The sequence below is a fragment of the Lepidochelys olivacea genome, assembly GCF_965140295.1.
Source record: "Lepidochelys olivacea isolate rLepOli2 genome assembly, chromosome: 11".
NCBI classification, from domain to species: Eukaryota; Metazoa; Chordata; order Testudines; family Cheloniidae; genus Lepidochelys; species Lepidochelys olivacea.
Window position 1 is genome coordinate 58,798,194 of NC_140421.1, and position 20,457 is coordinate 58,818,650.

Consider the following 20,457-nt stretch of genomic DNA (forward strand, 5'->3'; position numbering starts at 1 on the left):
AAACATCAATTCAAAGCATAATTGTCCAGAGAGAACTACACTCCAACCATTATAAGCTCCTACATTCAGCCAGTCAGCTTTCCAGATCAGGTAAAACTTAATCAGTCCCTCTTTTTGTTGAGCTGTGAGAGACCTACCTTTTGCTGACAGTCCTCCACTACACACATAGAGGGTTGGTGCTGGCCTGTGTACATTAGCCAACGGTCACCCGTTTGTCAGTCAGAGGTCTGGATGTACTGCTATCCCTTCTTCTCACTGCTGAGATGAGCCAGGGAGCAAGGAGAGCATGTGGGGCTGTCACTGAGGCATCTTCAAATATGGTGCTGGTACTGCCCAGCATGAAGCCAAAGTAGTGGGTCCTCCTGCTGGCCTCCAATCCAACCCAGGGCTACTCATCTCTCAGCCTTCAAATGCTGCTGAAGCCCAGGTATATAAAGAGGCATTACAGTTACTCCTCTTTGCTTCATAGTCCCTCTGTTGGAATTGGCAGAAAGCATTCAAATTTCAAACATTTTAAATGAGTGAAAAAAAAATATTTTGTGAAAAATTTCCCCATTTTTTGACCAGCTCTAATCACTGCTATCTTCCCAGACAAAAAAAGAAAGAACTCCTTCCACTGTCCCCTCACATTCAAGACCCCACTTCCCTACACTTCAGACAAGCAATTTTTCCCCTGTCAGTGCGATGAAGCCTTGAACACTGACATGTGAGGTCTAACAGTCGGCACACAGGGATGGTCAAACTATTGCTAGATGGGGGCCTCCAAACACCTGGATCTCAAGGAAGTGGGACATTTGTTCACTAGACAGCCCACTAAAACCAACAGACCCCTAGAATCAGGTATGACAAGCCATCTTTGGCTTTCTATGGTAGTATATAATATCATCCACTGATCAGATCACAGGGGGAATCAATACACACTTGTAAGCATGAAATGGTCCTAACTTTGCAAATGTGCATTTATGTCTCCCCGCATAAACAAAATAATGTGGGTTTCTTTAATTGGTAAGGATCATAATTTCAACATACCATGATTCATAACTGCTGAGGTAAAATGGACATCACATAAACATGCTTCCCCTCATCCTCCAGAATTTTCCAATGCCTTTCTTTAATGCATATGTGGCATAGTGCTTATATTCCTCTGGAGTAAATCCAACTAAGGCTGTCCTGGCAGTATTTATCCCATAGTCGCTGACCAATTTTTTAATTTGAGCCTCTATAGATTGAGGAGATACATAAGAAAAAGTCTTCCCAAGAACACAGTACAAAACGTACCCAGAGTCATTGTATTGTCTTGATCTTCAAAGCTCTCCACATTACAAGCGATTTCAATTTTCCCACTCTGAGGAAAAGCCATAGTCTGTACACCCTTTAAACCCCATGTACTGCTGCCTCGGATAGCACGTGCTGTATCTTTTCCTGTAGCCATGTCTTGAGTGTCTACAGTCACATTGCAACTCATCACATAGGTGCTGGCTCCAGCACTTATAACCATCAGAACAATCCTCCTTACGAATTCCTGTGACTTTGCCTCTGCGTCTGTTTTCATATTTATAATGATCTGAGGCCAGATTCTGGCCTTGAATGTGCCCCAATGATTCCAACCGACTTCACTGAGAACTCTGCAGGCACATCTGAGGCCAGACCTTGCACCCTTAGCAATTATTTTAAATTCATTTTATCTTTGTAATTCTATGCTCCTTAATTTTAATTCTATGCTTAAGCTTTTCCTTTTATTCTTCAGCTCAATAACACTTCTTTTGTTTTGCTCCCTTACCCTAATGCCTGCAAAAGTAGAAACCCCTTTGCATGTACAGAGAAACAGGCTTACTGAAACTAGAGTAGGTACCTTTATGCTTCCCCATCACTCCCACATTCTGAAGGAATATTTCAGCTCCTCTAACTCCTGGGAATTCTGCATGAATGAATTAGATTAGAGTTGATTTAATCAATATTAAATTTCCCGCCTTCTTTCAAAATGCAATGGACCAAACATTTATCCCAAACTCTTGCAGAAAGCAAATTAGTTCAGATAAGAAATGGAATATATATTTATATTTTGCCTGGTTAGAGGTAGGTTGATGCTTTTTAGCTACTGCTCTTACAGAGAAAATGTCAACCGTGGATCAGCTCTTGACCAAATCTCTCAACTTTGAAAAGGCAATATACGGGCGGCCCTCACGTCCCCCTAGTCAGCAACCACTACAAGCGCTTTTAGCGCCCATATTGTTTCAGGGTCCCAGTGTTATCCCCCACAGTCGTTCTGGATGCCATACTTAACTACTGACTGGAGAAGCAGGCAACCTATTCTTAAGGGTATATCTACACTACGAAATTAGGTCAAATTTATAGAAGTCGATTTTTTAGAAAGCAATTTTATACAGTCGATTGTGTGTGTCCCCACACTAATGCACTAAGCGCAGTAAGTCGGCGGAGTGCGTCCACAGTACCGAGGCTAGCATTGACTTTCAGAGCGTTGCACTGTGGGTAGCTATCCCACAGTTCCCACAGCCTCCGCCACCCATTGGAATTCTGGGTTAAGCTCCCAATGCCTGATGGGGCCAAAACATTTTCGCGGGTGGTTTTGGGTACATGTTGTCAGTTGCCCCTCCCTCCGTGAAAGCAACAACAGACAATCGTTTCACACCTGTTTTCTGTGTGGGCGCCATACTGCTTTCAGCAGACGGTGCAGTAGGACTGCTAACTGTTGTCGTCATCCACCACTTCCGCTGCCACTCTGCTCTCCTGATGCTATGAATCCACCTTGCAGGTCCTCTATATGACCGTTGTCATCCACTGCTTCTGCTGGCACCTGCTCTTCTGGTGGTCTTGCAGGGCCGCTTCTGCTGCAACTCTGCTCAGCTGCTCTTGTCTCGCCATACCACGGCAAGCATGCAGCCCACTCAGCTGTTGTGTCCTGGCAGCAGACGGTGCAGTAGGTCTGCAAAACTGGTCATCCAACTACCGCTTCCCCCGCAACTCTGCTCTCTTGCAGACGCCATACCATGGCAAGCATGGAGCTGGCTCAGATCACCAAGGCAGTTATGAGCATTGTAAACACCTTACACATTATCATGCAGAACCAGAACCTGCAAAAGCAGGCAAGGAGGCGATGGCAGCGTGGTGACGAGAGTGATGAGGACATGGACACAGACTTTTCTCAAAGCATGGGCCCCGGCAATTTGGCCATCCTGGTGGCAATGGGGCAGTCTCATGCCATGGAATGCCGATTCTGGGCCCGTGAAACAAGCACAGACTGGTGGGACCACATAGTGTTGCAGGTCTAGGATGATTCCCAGTGGCTGCAAAACTTTCGCATGCATAAGGGCACTTTCATGGAACTTTGTGACTTGCTTTCCCCTGCCCTGAAGCGCAGGAATACCAAGATGAGAGCAGCCCTCACAGTTCACAAACGAGTGGCAATAGCCCTCTGGAAGCTTGCAATGCCAGACAGCTACCGGTCTGTCAGGAATCAATTTGGAGTTGGCAAATCTACTGTGGGGGCTGCTGTGATCCAAGTAGCCAATGCAATCATTGAGCTGCTGCTATCAAGGTTAGTGACTCTGGGAAATGTGCAGGTCATAGTGGATGGCTTTGCTGCAATGGGATTCCCTAACTGTGGTGGGGCGATAGACGGAAAGCATATCCCTATCTTGGGACCAGACCACCAAGGTAGCCAGTATATAAACCGAAAGTGGTACTTTTCAATGGTGCCGCAAGCACTGGCGGATCACAAGGGATGTTTCACCAACATCAACGTGGGATGGTTGGGAAAGGTACATGACGCTCGCATCTTCAGGAACTCTGGTCTGTATGAACAGCTGCAGCAAGGGATTTACTTTCCAGACCAGAAAATAACCGTTGGGGATGTTGAAATGCCTATAATTATCCTTGGGGACTCAGCCTACTCCTTAATGCCATGGCTCATGAAGCCGTACACAGGAACCCTGGACAGTAGTCAGGAGCTGTTCAACTATAGGCTGAGCAAGTGCAGAATGGTGGTAGAATGTGCATTTGGATGTTTAAAAGCATGCTGGTGCAGTTTACTGACTCAGTTAGACCTCAGCGAAACCAATATTCCCATTGTTATTATTGCTTGCTGTGTGCTCCACAATATCTGAGAGAGTAAGGGGGAGATGTTTATGGTGGGGTAGGAAGTTGAAGCAAATCCCCTGGCCACTGATTTCGTGCAGCCAGACACCAGGGCAGTTAGAAGAGCACTGCAGGGTGCGCTGCACATTGGAGAAGCTTTGAAAATCAGTTTCATGGTGTCACATTATTGACTTGAACTGGGACCATATAGAACATGGTTGCAACCAAGATCCTGTAGTGGCACCAAATCTTGTATAAAGGGGGTCAAATAAGGTGTCTCAGACAAGGTTATGGTTTGCTGGTTATGATTATGCTGTCTATATGTGTGTATAATTTTTGCAGTTAAAGTTATGCATATTGGCTCTATACTGTCTGTATTTCAAACTTATGCTATGCTTTTGGGTGAAACCGAGACAAGTTGGTCTCAGCTCTGCCTAGCCTGCTTGATGGCCCATTGAGAGAAGGCAGACACATCTTGTGACTCAGCAAGGTATGCAGGGACATGCCTATGGACAGAACTCTGAGGTTTTTCTAAGCCATGTGAGGGACAGCTTGTCTTTAAAACAAAGAAAGAAAGACCACATGGCAAGAGAATATAAAAAGCTGCTGCAGCTCCTCCATCTTGTGTTCAATCCTGCTTCATACCTCTGGAGGAACTTGGCTACACTGAAGCTTTGAACCAAGGACTGAAAGACCCATCCCAGATGTGAATGTTCAACAGAGACTTGATTTGAACCTGCAGTTTATTCTATCACTGCTGCAAGCCTGAACCAAGAACTTTGCCATTACTGTATGTAATTGATTCCATTTAACCAATTCTAACTCTCATCTATATCTTCTTCCTTTTATGAATAAAGCTTTAGATTCTAAAGGATTGGCAACAGCGTGATTTGTGGGTAAGACCTAACTTGTATACTGACCTGGGTCTGAGGCTTGGTCCTTTGGGATCGAGAGAACCTTTTTTCTTTTACTGGGGTATTGGTTTTCATAACAATCTGTCCCTATAACAAGTGGCACTGGTGGTGATACTGGGAAACTGGAGAGTCTAAGAGAATTGCTTGTGTGACTTGGGGTTAGCCAGTGGGGTAAAACCAAAGTGTTCTTTGTCTGGCTGGTTTGGTTTGCCTTAGAGGTGGAAAAACCCCAACCTTGGGCTGTAACTGCCCTGCTTTAAGCAATTTGTCCTGAATTGGCACTCTCAGTTGGGTCCCACCAGAACCAGCATCATTACACATGGGTGACCAGGCTACGGTGTGACAGTTCGGTTTGTTTCTCCTTGATGAAAACCCACCCCCTTGGTTCACTCTACTTCCCTGTAAGCCAACCACACTCCCCTCCCCCACTCAATCACCACTTGCAGAGGCAATAAAGTCATTGTTTCAAATTCATGCATTCTTTATTAATTCATCACACAAATAGGGGGATAACTGCCAAGGAAGCCTGGGAGGGGTCGGGACAAGGCCACACTGCACTTCAAAACTTGTTGAATGCCAGCCTTCTGTTGCTTGGGCAGTCCTCTGGGGTGGAGAGGTTGGGTGCCTGGAGCCCCTCCCCTGCCCCACGTTCTTGGGCATCTGGGTGAGGAGGCTATGGAACTTGGGGAGGAGGGTGGTTGGTTACACAGGGACTGCAGTGGCGGTCTGTGCCTTTCCTGCACCTCAACCATATGCTGGAGCATATCAGTTTGATCCTCCAGTAGCCTCAGCATTGTACCCTGCCTCCTCTCATGCTGCTGCCACCTTTCCTCTTGATCCCGCCACCTCTCCTCAGGTTCATTTTGTGCTTTCCTGGACTCTGCCATTGTCTGCCTACAAGCATTCTGCTGGGTTCTTTCAGTTTGGGTGGACTGCATGAGCTCAGAGAACATTTCATCACGAGTGCGTTTTTTTCGCCTTCTTATCTGTGCTAGCCTCTGGGACAGAGATGCTAGTGGCAGCATTGAAACATTTGCAGCTGCAGGAGGAAAAAAGGGAGTGTAAAATTGAAAAAGACACATTGGCCATTTAAAAGAAGGGCTGATGTTTTCGGGTTAACATGCAGCACAAACCCAACTAAACCCCCACACCCAATTCTCTGGGATGATTGCTTCACCCCTCCCCCCACCACATGGCTAACTGCAGGGAGGATTTCTTTTCAGCCACAGGTAAACAGCCCAACAGGAACGGCCACCTCTGAATGTTCCCTTAATAAAATTCCCCTATTTCAACCAGGTGACCATGAATGATATCACTCTGAGGATAACACAGAGAGATTAAGAATGGATGTTGCTTGAATGCTAGCAAACACCGAGACCACATGCTGCCATGCTCTTATGCAATGATTCCAGACTAGGTGCTACTGGCCGGCCGTGGTACAGTGTCCTACCATGGAGGATGCAGTAAGGCTGCCCTCCCCAGAAACCTTTTGCGAAGGCTTTGGGAGTACCTCCAGGACAGCTTCATTGCTATGTCCCTGGAGGATTTCCGCTCCATCCCAGACACATTAAACAGATTTTTCCAGTAGCTATACTGGCTGCGAATGCATCCCAAGTCTTCAGGGCAAATCAATCATTAAACACACTTGTTTTTAAACTGTGTATTATGCATCCGATGAAGTGAGCTGTAGCTCACGAAAGCTCATGCTCAAATAAATTGGTTAGTCTCTAAGGTGCCACAAGTACTCCTTTTCTATTTACAAAAGGTACATTTACCAGAGGTGCCTTCTCTGCCTTAAAGGTCTGGGAGCCTGGGATGGGAGGGTACTGTCTCAAGGGTGATAAACAGCTCCTGGCTGTCAGTGAGAATGGTTTCACCGCTTGCCTGGTGTGCGCTATCATCTTCTGTGTCCCCAAACTCCTTATCCCTCTTGTGTGAGAGTCCCTTGCAGGAGTCCACGTACAGGGGTGGGGCAGTGGTAGGGGCACCCCCTAGAATGGTATGCAGCTCATCATAGAGGCAGCATGTCTGGGGCTCTGACCCCGACTGGGCGTTTGACTTTGGTTTTTTGGTAGCCTTGCCTCAGCTCCTTAAGTTTCATGCGGCACTGCTGCAGGTCCCTGTGATAGCCTTTGTCCTTCATGCCCTTGGAGATTTTTTCAAATATTTCGGCGTTTCGTCTTTTGGAAAGGAGTTCTGATAGCATGGATTCGCCTCCCCATACGGCGATCAGATCCAGTACCTCCCTTTCGGTCCATGCTGGAGCTCTTTTGCTATTCTGGGACTGCATGGTCACCTCTGCTGATGAGCTTGCCATGCTGGCCAAACAGGAAATGAAATTCAAAAGTTTGCGGTGCTTTTCCTGTGTACCTGGCTAGTGCATCTGAGTTGAAAGTGCTGGCCAGAGCAGTCACAATGGTGCACTCTGGGATAGCTCCCAGGGGCCAATACTGTCGAATTGCGTCCACAGTAACCCAAACGACCTGGCAATCTCAATTTCAGCACTAATCCCCTCTTTGGTGAGGAGTACAGAAATCACTTTTAGAGCCCATTAAGTTGACAAAAATGGCTTTGTTGTGTGGACGGGTGCAGGATTAAAATCGATCTAACACTGCTAAATTTGACCTAAGCTCATAGTGTAGACCAGGGCACAATCAGATATCTGCTAAGGGATATGGAAACTAACCCATATATACATCTTTCTTTGCCCCAAGCAATAGGAGAGCATCTTCTTCCTGATGTTCCCTGGACCAGCAGGGACTAAGAATCTTCAGGTTGTCTCCAAACTTGTATCACACCTGATAATGAGAGCAAAGCACCATCCATGGGAAAAATAAGACTACTATCAGGTGAACCTAACATTTTAGTTTTCCCTATCATCCCACCATACGCACACTTGTACTTCAGTGTATATTACAGCACAGGACTAGAATGCAAGATCCTACTTGCGCCTATTCTCAGATCACATCAAGAGTCACTGTGTGTGACTTTGGATAAGGGCAATTTGTGTGTCACACAGCATGTGATTTTAGATACCGTGTAGGACCTGGGAACCCCTGATGACCATGCCTCCCATTTAAGCCCCTTGTGCCTCAAGCAACCTTGCTAAAATTGAGTGTAAAAAACAAAACAAAAATGTAAGACTTCACTACAAACAAGATCATTCAGATGCATTTTGCTGGTTAAGTAGATTACAAAATAATGAAGCACCAATTCAACAAATTAAAAATAGCATACTAATTTAAAGCAAAAATTGTAAATACCCTAAAAATGGCTTTTAACATGATGAATAAGTTTGCATTCATCCACTGACACCTCTGTTCCACTCCCTTCTTTTCAACTTTTGCAGCAGGCTAGAATTTTATTTTGTTCCACTTCACATTTACTGCAATTTTCAAATATCATGCAACAAACATCCTTGGCATTTACTTTACTTGTCCGAATGACCAGGCACTATATGCCTGAATGGCACATGTGTAGATCCTGACTATGTTTAGTTGATATTTACAGTGCTTGTTCTGGTGCTTGGATTACCCAGAATTTTTCCCCAAGCATTCCCTGAGCAACCCTGAGGCATTTAGCCAATGCCAGTTCCCTGAGGCATTTAGCCCACAGTAGGCCTAATTCTGCTCTACGGCATTCCAGCTATGCCACTACAGTGTAGATGCTTCCTATATTGACAGAAGGGGTTTTCCCATCGATGTAGGTAACCCACCTCTCTGAAAGGTGGTAGCTAGGTCACCGGAAGAATTCTTCTGGTGACCTAGCTTTGTCCATGGTGGAGGTTACATTGGCCTAACTACATCATACAGGATGCAAAATTTTTCATCGCCCTAAGTGACATAGCTAGATCGATACAATTTTTAGGCATAGATCAGCCTCAGTTGCACTAAAGTGTATCTGGCCTAACTCCTCTAAAGGTAATGGAATTCACTTTCATAGAATATCAGGGTTGGAAGAGACCTCAGGAGGTCATCTAGTTCAACCCCCTGCTCAAAGCAGGACCAATTTTTGCCCCAGATCCCTAAATGGCCCCCTCAAGGATTGAACTCACAACCCTGGGTTTAACAGGCCAATGCTCAAACCACTGATGGCATTTGGGATCTTTCTTGTTTACCTCAATCTCTAGGAGTGAATTTTTGTTTGCAAGAAGCAAAGATCTCAAATATTTATGTTAATATTTACGCAAAGGTTCAGTCCACTTTATATATGTATCTGTCATTCAAAAAGGAAACAGAAACATTGCCATGGGACTAAGGTGAGCTGTCACAGCCTGAAGAATCACATTAATGGTTGCTTTCAACAATTCATGAGCAATCCAAGGACTGCATTTCCCCCCCGCATAAAGTTTGAATGATTTGTTTGTACTACAGTCATGCTTAGAGATCCCAACGAGATGGGGGCCTCACTGTTCTAGGAGCAGTACACACATACAGGATAGTCCCTGACCCAAAGCACTGTCAATCTAAACAGACTAATGGTGGGAGAAGAAAGAGGCACACAGAGAATTTAATTGTCCTGCCAAAGGTTACCCAGAGGTCAGTGGTCAAGGCTATCAGAAGCCAGCTCTCCCAATGCCCAATCCAGTGCCCTATCCTAGATTCAAATGCAGCCCAAAACAATCAGCCTGGTTATGACCAATCTGCAAACAACAAACAAGGCCAAATTCTATTCATTACAAATCTCTCTCCCTGCTCTACTTATGTATCAGGGAAATATGCAAAGCTCAAAGTCTGACAATTTTGCTGTTTTTTTAGAAATTCTGAATCGTGTATGGTGCAGCTGGTGACACCACAAAGAACTCTGCAGTTAATGGATAGTGATGTAAACTCTTTATGCCAGATTGTTTTCTCTGTGCTTAAACAAATGCACTTAATTAAGATCTGATGTGTATTCCCCCCCCCACACACACACACACACAAATGCAATATTTGTGTTTGGGCACTGGCAGAAATGACTGAACTATGATATTAATGTTTGGTTTAAAGATGCTTGTGGCAGGCTCATGTCTGGAGCAACAAAAATTAAAATGTAGTCAGACAAAACAATGGTGAAAAGTCCATTAGAAAAATAAAAAGCAGTGATCATAGAAGAAAAACATGTATTCTTCTCTCAGAAAATTACTCACATATCATAACTTTTCTTAAACAGGATCCAAACACTGTCATTCTCAATAAAGTCAAAGGCGCTGAGAGTACACTTTTCCCCCAGAAGTATACAAAGAGCTTTATTTTATCTGGAGGGGAGTAGATAACTCAGTAATGGTTCTCCTTATTTTCCCAGGATGTTTTTCAAATTAAATAAATTGGTAGTAAGTGGGCAGGGACACCCAGCTGGTTGCATGCACAGGCCTTATGCATCAGGGAACTTTGGTTCAAGAAATCTAGATTAAACCCTAAGTAACGGACTGAATCCCCAATAGGCCACCATACACCTGGGACGCTGTGGAGAAGCCCACAGTGAAATAGCAACTTTGCGTGCTCCAGAATGAAAAGTATTTGGCAGCATTGTAAGGGACATTTTGGAGGGTTTGATCACATTAGATCTGGCTATGGCCATATATACCAAAATTTGACTTGTCTGCAGTGCACACACACGCAGGTGATCACTGCACCAGTGGTTTTTGAAGGGCATCCGCTTGACAAAAAGACAGCTGAGCTAGAACATTAAAGCGTGTCAGTGACTGGATTCCAATAGGAGTTATTTCTTGCTAGAATCACAAGTGAATAATCTGTAGGCTGGGGAGAGATGAGACAGAGGAAGGGTCCATGGCACGTTTGCAAAGATATGCAGACCACACTCCCCGATCCCTGTGCTGGCTCCTATCATGGATGGCCTGTGGAGCAGCTGCTCAGCAGGGTTTTGGGGGAGCCAGGATTTGGGTGGATGGAAAATATCCACCCTGTCATCTTCCTGCTGCGTGTGGGTTTTTGGCAGTCATTTAGGCGTAGCATCCTGCCAGCATTGGGACGTTAGTATGGAGATTAATCTTACTGCTTCACTGTCAGCCTGAACAAAAATAAAACCCCACAAAACAGCACTGAGCTCTTTCCTCTCTCCCTCTGGCTAAAAAGCAAACTAGTCAGTTTGTTCTGTGATCAACTCTCTAAAGAACAAAAATGAGCTGGAAACACACTAGGTACTGGCATGCAAGTGAGCGGAACCAGACGGATTTGAAGCACAGCAGAGCAAAACTTTGGTGTGATGCCCCAAAGTAGATGAAATGGATGTAGTTCTGGTTTTCAAGCACAGCTTCAGGTGAACATGGTCTGCTGTATGCTCCTGCATCTCACGTGATGTTACTTGACTCGGACCCAACTGTTTGCCTAGCCCGTAGGGGTAATGTGTATCGTAACAGGGGTATGATTACAAAAGCCCACTAATGCGTTGCACGTTAATTAGTCCGTGTAGAACCCGTTGGTGTGTGCTAAATGTTCCCTACTATGCTTTAGCTAGTTAGTTCTGTTTCATATAGCATTTCAAACTATGATAAAGCGCAGTAGGGAACATTTAGCGTGAACCAGCAGGGTCTACTTGGATTAATTAATGTACAGTACGTCTGTGCTTTAGAACCTACATCCCGAGACAGTGCGTTAGCCCAGCATGTAGGCAGAGCTCAAATGAAACAGATTTTGGAATTTGTTCAGCTGCCAAATTCAAAAGTAAAACTTGGGAGGCAAAAGTAAAGCCAAACCTGCTAGTTCTGAGCTCTGGGAACAACCCTGGTGCCCCTTCTGTTCTGACTAGAGCTGGGGGGGAAATTGTTGGGGATGGGGAAAGGCAGATTTTGCAAATTTGGGGTGGTTTCACTGAATTGTTCATGACATTTTAAAATAAAGCCTTTTGAAATTTCCTTCAAATTTGTATTTAAAAAAATTTAAAATATAAAAATTCTCAAAACATGTTTGGTTTGACCCAACATGAACTCCCCACCCCGCAACTTTTCAATTTGCCAATTTAAGAAAAAAATGTTTTAGTTTGACCAGAAACTAGGCTTTAAAATTTTTCAGAGTTGCCAGCAAACCCAAACAGGTATTCTTCATCCTGCTCTAGTCCTGACCTGCATGCATGTGCTCAGAGCTCTACAATACATTCTGTAAGCAAGAATTGTGAAAGGCTTTCCTCAGGTAGAGTTTCTAGGTCATCACACAAGCGTGAGTTTGATAAATCTGTATCAGGCTGATGAACTCTGAAAGGATGTCCACTGCCCTAGATAATCACAGAAGTTATATATTGTGGCAATTCTAGGGATGGAATTTCAGAAGCAATATAGGATAGGTGGCATGGTCATGTGCCCAGCAATGCCCATGATGCCTTTCCAACTCAGTTCATTGCAGTGCTGGGTTTTGAGCTCTTGAAACAAGACAGAAAGTCTGACCATGCTTATACATTTCTACATTTTTTCCCCCACTGATTTCAGCCGGAGCAGGATCAAGCTCTACAGGAGTTTGGGAGTGCTCTCCCAACTTGCCACTTGAATTCTTTATTGAGATTCAGCTAAAAGCAGCAACAATGAAAGGCTTCTTTTGCAACAGTTCTCCACAACTGGGAATTTATTGTCAGAGTTCAGGACGACTAGGGTGATGAGTCTATCCATTTAATCAACATGGATCATGTGTAACTCATAGGGGTGAGGCCACCACCTGGAGGCTGGTCAGATGCAGCACTCCCTGATACCCAATATAATCAGTGATTACGTAGCACTGAGGTGCAGCAACTCTGTGTGTACTTTTTAAAATGGATCACAATTTACTGTCAACATACCAGGCTTCAGTGTTTAAATGACTGCATAAATGTTAAAAGGGTTTGGTGGTTATTTTTTAATATGGTGCTTATTTATAGACCTGAAATTCATTGTTAATAGATCTTCATCTGAGCTTTGGCAAGTCACTTCACCGACCTGTACATCAGTTTCCCCATCTATAAAATGGGAATAATGATGCAGACCTCCTCTGTAAAGCACTTTGAGAGCTATTAAAAGCTCTATACAAGAGCTAGGGATTGTTATAATAAAACATTCACAAAAGGAGGGGCATTGCTAATTATTTCTAAAGTCATCACGTACCATCTACTTTTATTTGTAAAAATCATCTTGGAAACTTGAAACTGAAACCTGCTTCTTTACTAGCTTTTGCCCTACATTGTGGGGATGTGGACTAATGTGTTATTGTACTTTTCACTGTAGGAGCTGGACAGATGTCACTGATTTTATATTTTAATCATTTAAATTGTGGAGAAAAAAATATAGTGGGGTTTAATGGGGGCACACACACAACACACAAGTGACATTCACAGCAGCGATTCAAGTTAGAAAAAGAGCATTGTCAACACTCCCCACCCAGCTCCCTACTGTTACTACCTATACAAGCCCCAACTTGGCCCCCAATCCTACAAACTTTACACACATGAACAGTCTCAATGGGACTCCTCACCTTTGTGCTTCAGGGTTTCAGCCAGACACCTACAGGGATCAGGAAGGGATTACCTCCCCCCATGAAGTCTGGATACGTTTGGGGGGGTTTAAAACTCCTTCCTCTGAAGGCCACACAGCTGGAAATGAGGTACTGGATGGGGTGAGCCAGGGCTCTGAGGTGTTGTCACCAAGCATTCTCTCTCTCAGGTGCTTGGTGGGCTGGTTCTTGCTCACATGTTCAGGGTCTAACTCATCACCCTGTGTGGGGTTGGAAAGGAATTTTCCCCCAGGTCAGACTAGCAGTCACCTTAGGGGTTTTTTGCCTTCCTCTGAAGCCATTGGGTGCAGGTCACTTACCAAAATTATCTGGGTCTCTCTAACTTAATCATTTCCCTGCCACTGCAGAGGCGTTGGACACTGGTGCACCTTGCTCCCTCCCATTCTCTGCCTGTAGCACATAATAGTCTAATCTACCATGGGCAATAAAACTTTGACCTCATTTTAGTTGTTAGGTTTAGTTGTGTGGGTGCTGTTTGCAGACTGTGATATACAGGAGGTCAGACTAGATGAGCTGGTGTCCCTTCTGGCCTTAAACTCTATGACGCTATAAGAAGAAGAAAGCACAAGTGCCTACAGGATCAGAATCTTAGGGCCTGATTCAGCAAGGTACATAAGCATGTGCAGAACTTTTAAGTGTGTCAGGAGCCCTATTGACTTCAATGGGATTACTCACCTGCTTAAAGTTAGCAACATACTTAAGTACCTTGCCGAATCATGGTATCAATGGGGAAATTCAGCAATTTCCCTGAAAATGCCAAGCACTGGTGCTTTACAAATAATCATAATACAAATAAGTATTTTGTAGGCACAAACCTAGGGTGGGATTTTCAATGGGACTTGAGCACCTAACTCCTTTAGGTTCCTTTCTAAACCCCAAACACAAATCACCAACATCCTATACGCAGGCACAAAATTCAGTTTCCTAGGTGCCCTTTTTATGGAAGATTTCACATCCCAGAAGGAAGAATATTGTTGTTCTTATCCTCCTCACTTTTTACTTGAGGACACATAATCCAGTAAATTAAATCTGATACACACAAGAGCTTGCATACAGATGCATTTTAGTATAAAAAATACAGCCCTTATGTTTGACTTTTAAATAAATTCTGCCTTGTAATACTGACTGTTTGTATTGCTTCTAGGTAACAATATAGCCGACTACTCCAATGTGTCTCCTTAAAGGGTTAGTGGCAGAATGATCAATGGGCAAACTTCCATATAAATTAAAAAAATTGATGTAGCCAAAGTTATCTGCATATTTCTAAATGACCATCAGGAAAAGTAGCAGGGAAGAGGAATTCAAATGCTTAGGCAAGTCTCTCTCAGATTTCTTCTCAGAGAGCTGCTGGCTGAGAAAGCAGTGATAAATACCAGTCATCTTCATCTCTCAGTTCCAAGTGAATTTACTAGTAAAGATGGAAAGTGATGCCGGTCTCCTAAACATACAAGAGATGGAGGGTTCTGCTCAGTTTTAAGAGTGCCACAAAACTGTTCAACAGCTTTGAAATAAGCTTCTTCTCATGCTTACGAGAATCTCTGTCACACTCTCCTCACAATCAGTTTTTTTTAAACCAATTCCCTCATTGGGGTTCTCATAAAATTATGAAGATTTCTTTCCCTACATGTTTAAATCAGCCACGAATATTTTCTCAATAAATATTATAAGGCAAATCCTGAGGTACTCACTCAGGTACAGAGGTCAATGGAAGTTTCTCCTGAGTATGAACTGAGTAAAAAGCTTCAGGATTTGGCCCTTTTACAGGGCCTGATCCAAAGCCCATTGAAGTAAGTGAGAGTCATTCCACTGACTGCAATGGGCTTCAGACCTGTCCCACAGTGAGCATTTTTAACCACAGCAGATTCTATATTTTAAGTCAAGTATTAAGCAGTGCAGCTCCTACCCGTTAGACTGTATCTTTGGGAAGGCACAGCTCCTCTATCAGGTTTAACGTCCATTGACTTGAAATTTCTCCCTTTAAACCAACCTAGCTGTTTTCTTCTCTGAACCAGACTTCGTTTCTCAGGTTGATCAGCTTGCCCAAAGAGAAACATGCTGCATCCTGGGACACGAAGGGTCAAAATCTCAGCGATGTCTGTAGAATTTTTTTTTAAAAAGCACAACACCAATGCTTAACTTTACAGCAAAACTATTAGATTTGATTTAATTGAATGAGGCCAATGTAGTAAAAACCACTGACATGACAATGGAAGGATCAGAGTCCACATCCTATCCACACTAAATGCCACTATGATGACCCACCATTCTAGTGCCACTCTGATCCCTTACTATATTTCCATAGTCTACAAGATCATAAGCAGCAATGGTAGCAAAAAGATTAGAATCTCTAACCTCACAGAGACTTCCTACACCAGGATTAAAGGTCCCCAGTTCAGTGTGCCCTGAAGGGGCCATGCACACTGTTTATTTTTTGTCCAAGTGGTCTGAAGGCATCTACTCAGGATTATTTGCTTTCACTTCAAATTATTGCTTTTATGGTGGTTCTGTTTTAACTTTGGATATTTAGATTATGCATTCAGTGACTCTGTTAAGGATAGCCTAAAGCAAAAATGAAAGGCTCGTTTGTACAATAGTTTAAATAATGCTTATATTGTTATCACAAAAGCTTTCCTATAGATGTATAACAGACAACACAGTGGTTACATTTGGATTTTTCACTGGGATTTTAGAGTAATAAAAAAAGTGCATAAAGTCTGCAGTTTGGAATCCACTTACATTGATTGTATATGCTCTACTTAAACAAATGTGTATCTTGTGTCTGCAAAGTCACTTGACATTCCCCTCAGCTTTGTTTCTTTCAGGTCAGAAACCCAGCTCTATCTGAAGTGTCCACTCTAGCCGTGACACACAAAGGAAGAGTTTGAGTCTCAATTGAAACACCTTGATCCCCAGGCCTTCAGAGACTGAAACTGCTGCAAGAGAAGGATCACTGTCAAGTCAGCAGCATAACGTCACATGACAAATCACATGTGATGAATGCAAATATTGTTCAGTGTATTTCAGAAAGGAGCTCAGATATTAAAGTGATGAGGGACAGTACAAGAACCTGAATAGAACAGAATATTTTCACCCCAAAGAGTCCCAAAAGTGCTTTGCAAGCAAGCTACTCTGTCTAATGCAAAGAATGTCATGGGAAGCATTGCTGACCACAAGAGGCCAGGGCTTTGACACCCAGCATGGAGTTGTATGGCTGTGAAAGCCAAATTTATCTAACCCCATTTTGGTGCAGGTCCCTGTTCAGGAAAGCACTTAAGCATATGCTTAATGCACATGCTAGAATTTAAAGTGGTGTAAACTGGTCATGTTAAAGCCTAGGGGAAGTTGAAATATGTACCTTTAAACCCTACTCTAGATGAGGCCAGAGACAGAATTTAAGGAATGATTTCAGAGTAACAGCCGTGTTAGTCTGTATTCGCAGAAAGAAAAGGAGTACTTGTGGCACCTTAGAGACTAACCAATTTATTTGAGCATGAGCTTTCGTGAGCTACAGCTCACTTCATCAGATGCAAATAAATTGGTTAGTCTCTAAGGTGCCACAAGTACTCCTTTTCTATTTAAGGAATATCATCATCCTTGCTCTTCATCAATCCCAGCAGCTTCCACTTACTTTGAAAAAAGAAAAGGAGTACTTGTGGCACCTTAGAGACTAACCAATTTATCCGAGCATAAGCTTTCGTGAGCTACAGCTCACTTCATCGGATGCATACCGTGGAAACTGCCACGTGCTAAGGTGCCACAAGTACTCCTTTTCTTTTTGCGAATACAGACTAACACAGCTGTTACTCTGAAACCTGTCACTTTGAGCCACTTTTCCACATTCCTCCAAGCCTACATTCAAAAGAGGCTAGATAGGAACTATGTCCACTGCTCCAAGGCAAGGATGGATTCCTTCCTGGATAGCCATATCAATTGGCTGTAAAGCCTCAGCGCAGGCAGCAATGACATAGTTGCCTAACAAATGCAAAATAGACAATTAGGGATCAGTCAAACCTGAATAAAGCACTGAGGGTTAGTTCACTGAGGTTCTGTTCCTAGTCACAGGAAGGGATTCTATTTGAAAACACAACTAATTTGAAACCAAACAAGAGAGACAGGAAAGTTAAAATTACACAGCTTCTTGCTCCAGGACTAAAGTGGTGCAGATAATCTTTCTAATTCACTTTATACATTAATAGCACCATTCCCTCCCCCCCACCCAATCTTAGAAGAGATGTGTTGACAAAATTTCAAGGTCCTGTAACTCTTAGAAGTGTGCCTACCCCAAGAAAGCTGTGCATTAAACACAGAAATGGACTAAAGAACATTTGAAAGGAAATAAAAATATCACAAGGCAATTAATTTTGTATCCTGCTGTCTGATTTCAGGCCAAACTCAGTAACAGTTTATTTTACTGAAGTACTGAATGCTAAAAATGTGTAATATTTGCCGGGGCTCTTCATATTCTCATTCTGTTTTCTACTCAATACACTGTTTTCACTTACATGTCAAATATCTGGATAGCACCTTTTTAAGGGGGAAAAGGGAGTCTTATTTTATTTCTCCATCATGTTTAAAAACAAAATTAAAAAACACATAAAGGGTACTGTGTGACAACAATGTACTTACTTATCGCATCATTTATTAAAAAAACATAGCACTTAATGGAGGAAATTTATAGGTAAGAGGATAAATCTAATATTGGCCAGAATGTTTATGTTATGTGGGCAAAGAAATGTATTCTCCTCAAAATAATCTTATCTATGCAAAATAAAAACCCAGAAGCATTTTCTTGTTAAGAAAACTGTTAAATAGGAATTATCAATTGATGTATTTGTACAACACATTTTTGGAAAAGTATTTACAATTGCTATTTTCTTTTAGAATGATATTGTATATGTGGTTTCATTAAAAAAGTGTATAATATAATTTATAGTAAACATGTGAACTAGCATTAGAAATTGATCAACATGGGACATTAATGAGAACATATATTATTCTATGTTTCTTTTTCAGAAGGGCACTATGCTGTGTTTATATTCTGAGATTACTAATGGAAGAACGGTATTCATTGGGGTCAGAGTTAAGCTTGTTGTGATGTATGAGTAATTAAAATAAAAGTAACAAGCACAAAAACACATCCTTTTTTGAAAAAAGGAAATTCTGCCTGGTGATGGTGTAAAGATTAGTGTAAAATATCACTGTAAACTTTACCAAATTGCTAAATAAATAAGAGTCTGATCATGCTAACAAGGAAACGACTAGGGAATTCTGTTTTAAAAGAAATGGCATTATATAGCTTTAAGAAAGCATCAGTCTCAAGTAACTTTAGAAACATATACCACTTTTAGTTATACCATCACTAGGCATTTCCCATTTTAAAAATAGTGTGTTTGAGGCTTGCTACTCACAGAATGTTCAGCTCGAACAATTCCAACTCTCAACTTTATCCAGGAAGCCTCCAGGTAGTTACAAAGGGCAGGAAACCAGAGATGAGCCCTGCCTTTCCCCAGTCAGTCAAAGCTGTTATCTGATAGTTAACAGAAAGCAAGAGAATTTTTGAAGTATAAAAATATTTAAACATCATAACAGGTCCTCTTACCTAACATATCAATGGTAGCTGCTATGATTATGACTGATCTGTGGTAATCAATCAAAAAATATATTGAGTACTGTGGCTTGAGAATGTTTCTGTCCTGTGGGAGGAAAAAAAACAAGAGGAGATTTCAGACTTTTCATACACATCAAATGGCAGATGTTTAAGACCCCGATTCACCAATCACTTAAGTTTTTAGGACCCAGCTCCTCAAAACTTGTTACAGTCTGTATGGTAACACCCATTGTTTCATGTTCTCTGTGTATATAAAATCTCCCCACTATATTTTCCACTGTATGCATCCGATGAAGTGAGCTGTAGCTCATGAAAGCTTATGCTCTAATAAATTTGTTTGTCTCTAAGGTGCCACAAGTACTCTTTTCTTTTTTAGAGATACAGACTAAGACGGCTGCTATTCTAAAAGGTATTTAGACATCCCATTGTCTTTGCATCTAGGTCTAAGTGCTTTGCTAAAGAGGGACAGACAAACATACTTTGATGAATAGGGGCCTAAATTATTATGTCTCTTTATTTAGAGTATTCATGATGTGTATCGAAGCCTTCAGGAGTTCCAATCTGCTACCAAAGAGGTTGTTCCTCACACACATAGTCCATTGACTTCAACAGGACTGCTTGTATGACTAAGGGTGCAGGAGTGAGCTTCCTGGGCCTAATTCTGCGAGTCCCTCAATGCCTCCTCCTGAACGCTTCCTGACTGACATCAAATGCTGGGGGGGACACTAATGGGAATTGTGGGATCAGCATCCCACAGAAAGCACTCTGCAGGATCAGGACCATACTCTATAGCTGTACTCCATTTGAATCCAATACTACTTTAGCCCCCCACCTTACAAACAGCACTAACACAGTCAGAGTCCCACTGAGGCCACTAACATGCTGTGCTAGATAACTGTTTGCAGGATTAGGACCTTATTTTGTGTAGCAGGATTAGGACCTTATTTTGTGTAGCATCTTCATACCAACTATGTCCCAACACACTTTTGAGAATGAAAGGCTACAGCAGAGAGGACCCTGGTATAAATTACAGAAAACCATGGTGCAAAGACATGATAGGAGGCCAAATTCTGACCTCATCTTTGTGGTTGCAGCTCTCAAAGCTAATGGTAGCTGCAGATGTGCATGAGAAGGCAGAATCTGGCCCTGTGGTGAATAAATTATAACATTCATACACAAGGCCAGAATCAGAGGGCTAGAGAAACAGATGCAAGTATTTTATGAGTCATATCCACATTACCACTGCCAGACAAACCATAGAATACCAAAGTGGTTATGGGCTAAGCATCAGCCTAGACTTCTAGCCTAAAGGGCCTGATTCAAAGCCCAATGAAATCAATGAGAGTCCTTTAGAACAGCTTTAATTCAA

General features: G+C 42.7%; 1 protein-coding gene across 1 annotated transcript in view; it reads right to left on the reverse strand.

The window, feature by feature from the left end:
* Positions 1-1,061: 1,061 nt before the first annotated feature.
* The window catches only part of FTCDNL1 (formiminotransferase cyclodeaminase N-terminal like), a gene marked incomplete at both ends in the record, with an annotated part of 44,592 nt that continues 25,196 nt past the window's right edge, over positions 1,062-20,457 (reverse strand). The window contains 7 exon segments of the mRNA XM_084642869.1: positions 1,062-1,297; positions 1,300-1,542; positions 15,384-15,575; positions 17,300-17,345; positions 17,349-17,452; positions 19,080-19,129; positions 19,131-19,173. Of these exon segments, the coding sequence (XP_084498995.1) occupies positions 1,062-1,297; positions 1,300-1,542; positions 15,384-15,575; positions 17,300-17,345; positions 17,349-17,452; positions 19,080-19,129; positions 19,131-19,173 (914 nt within the window).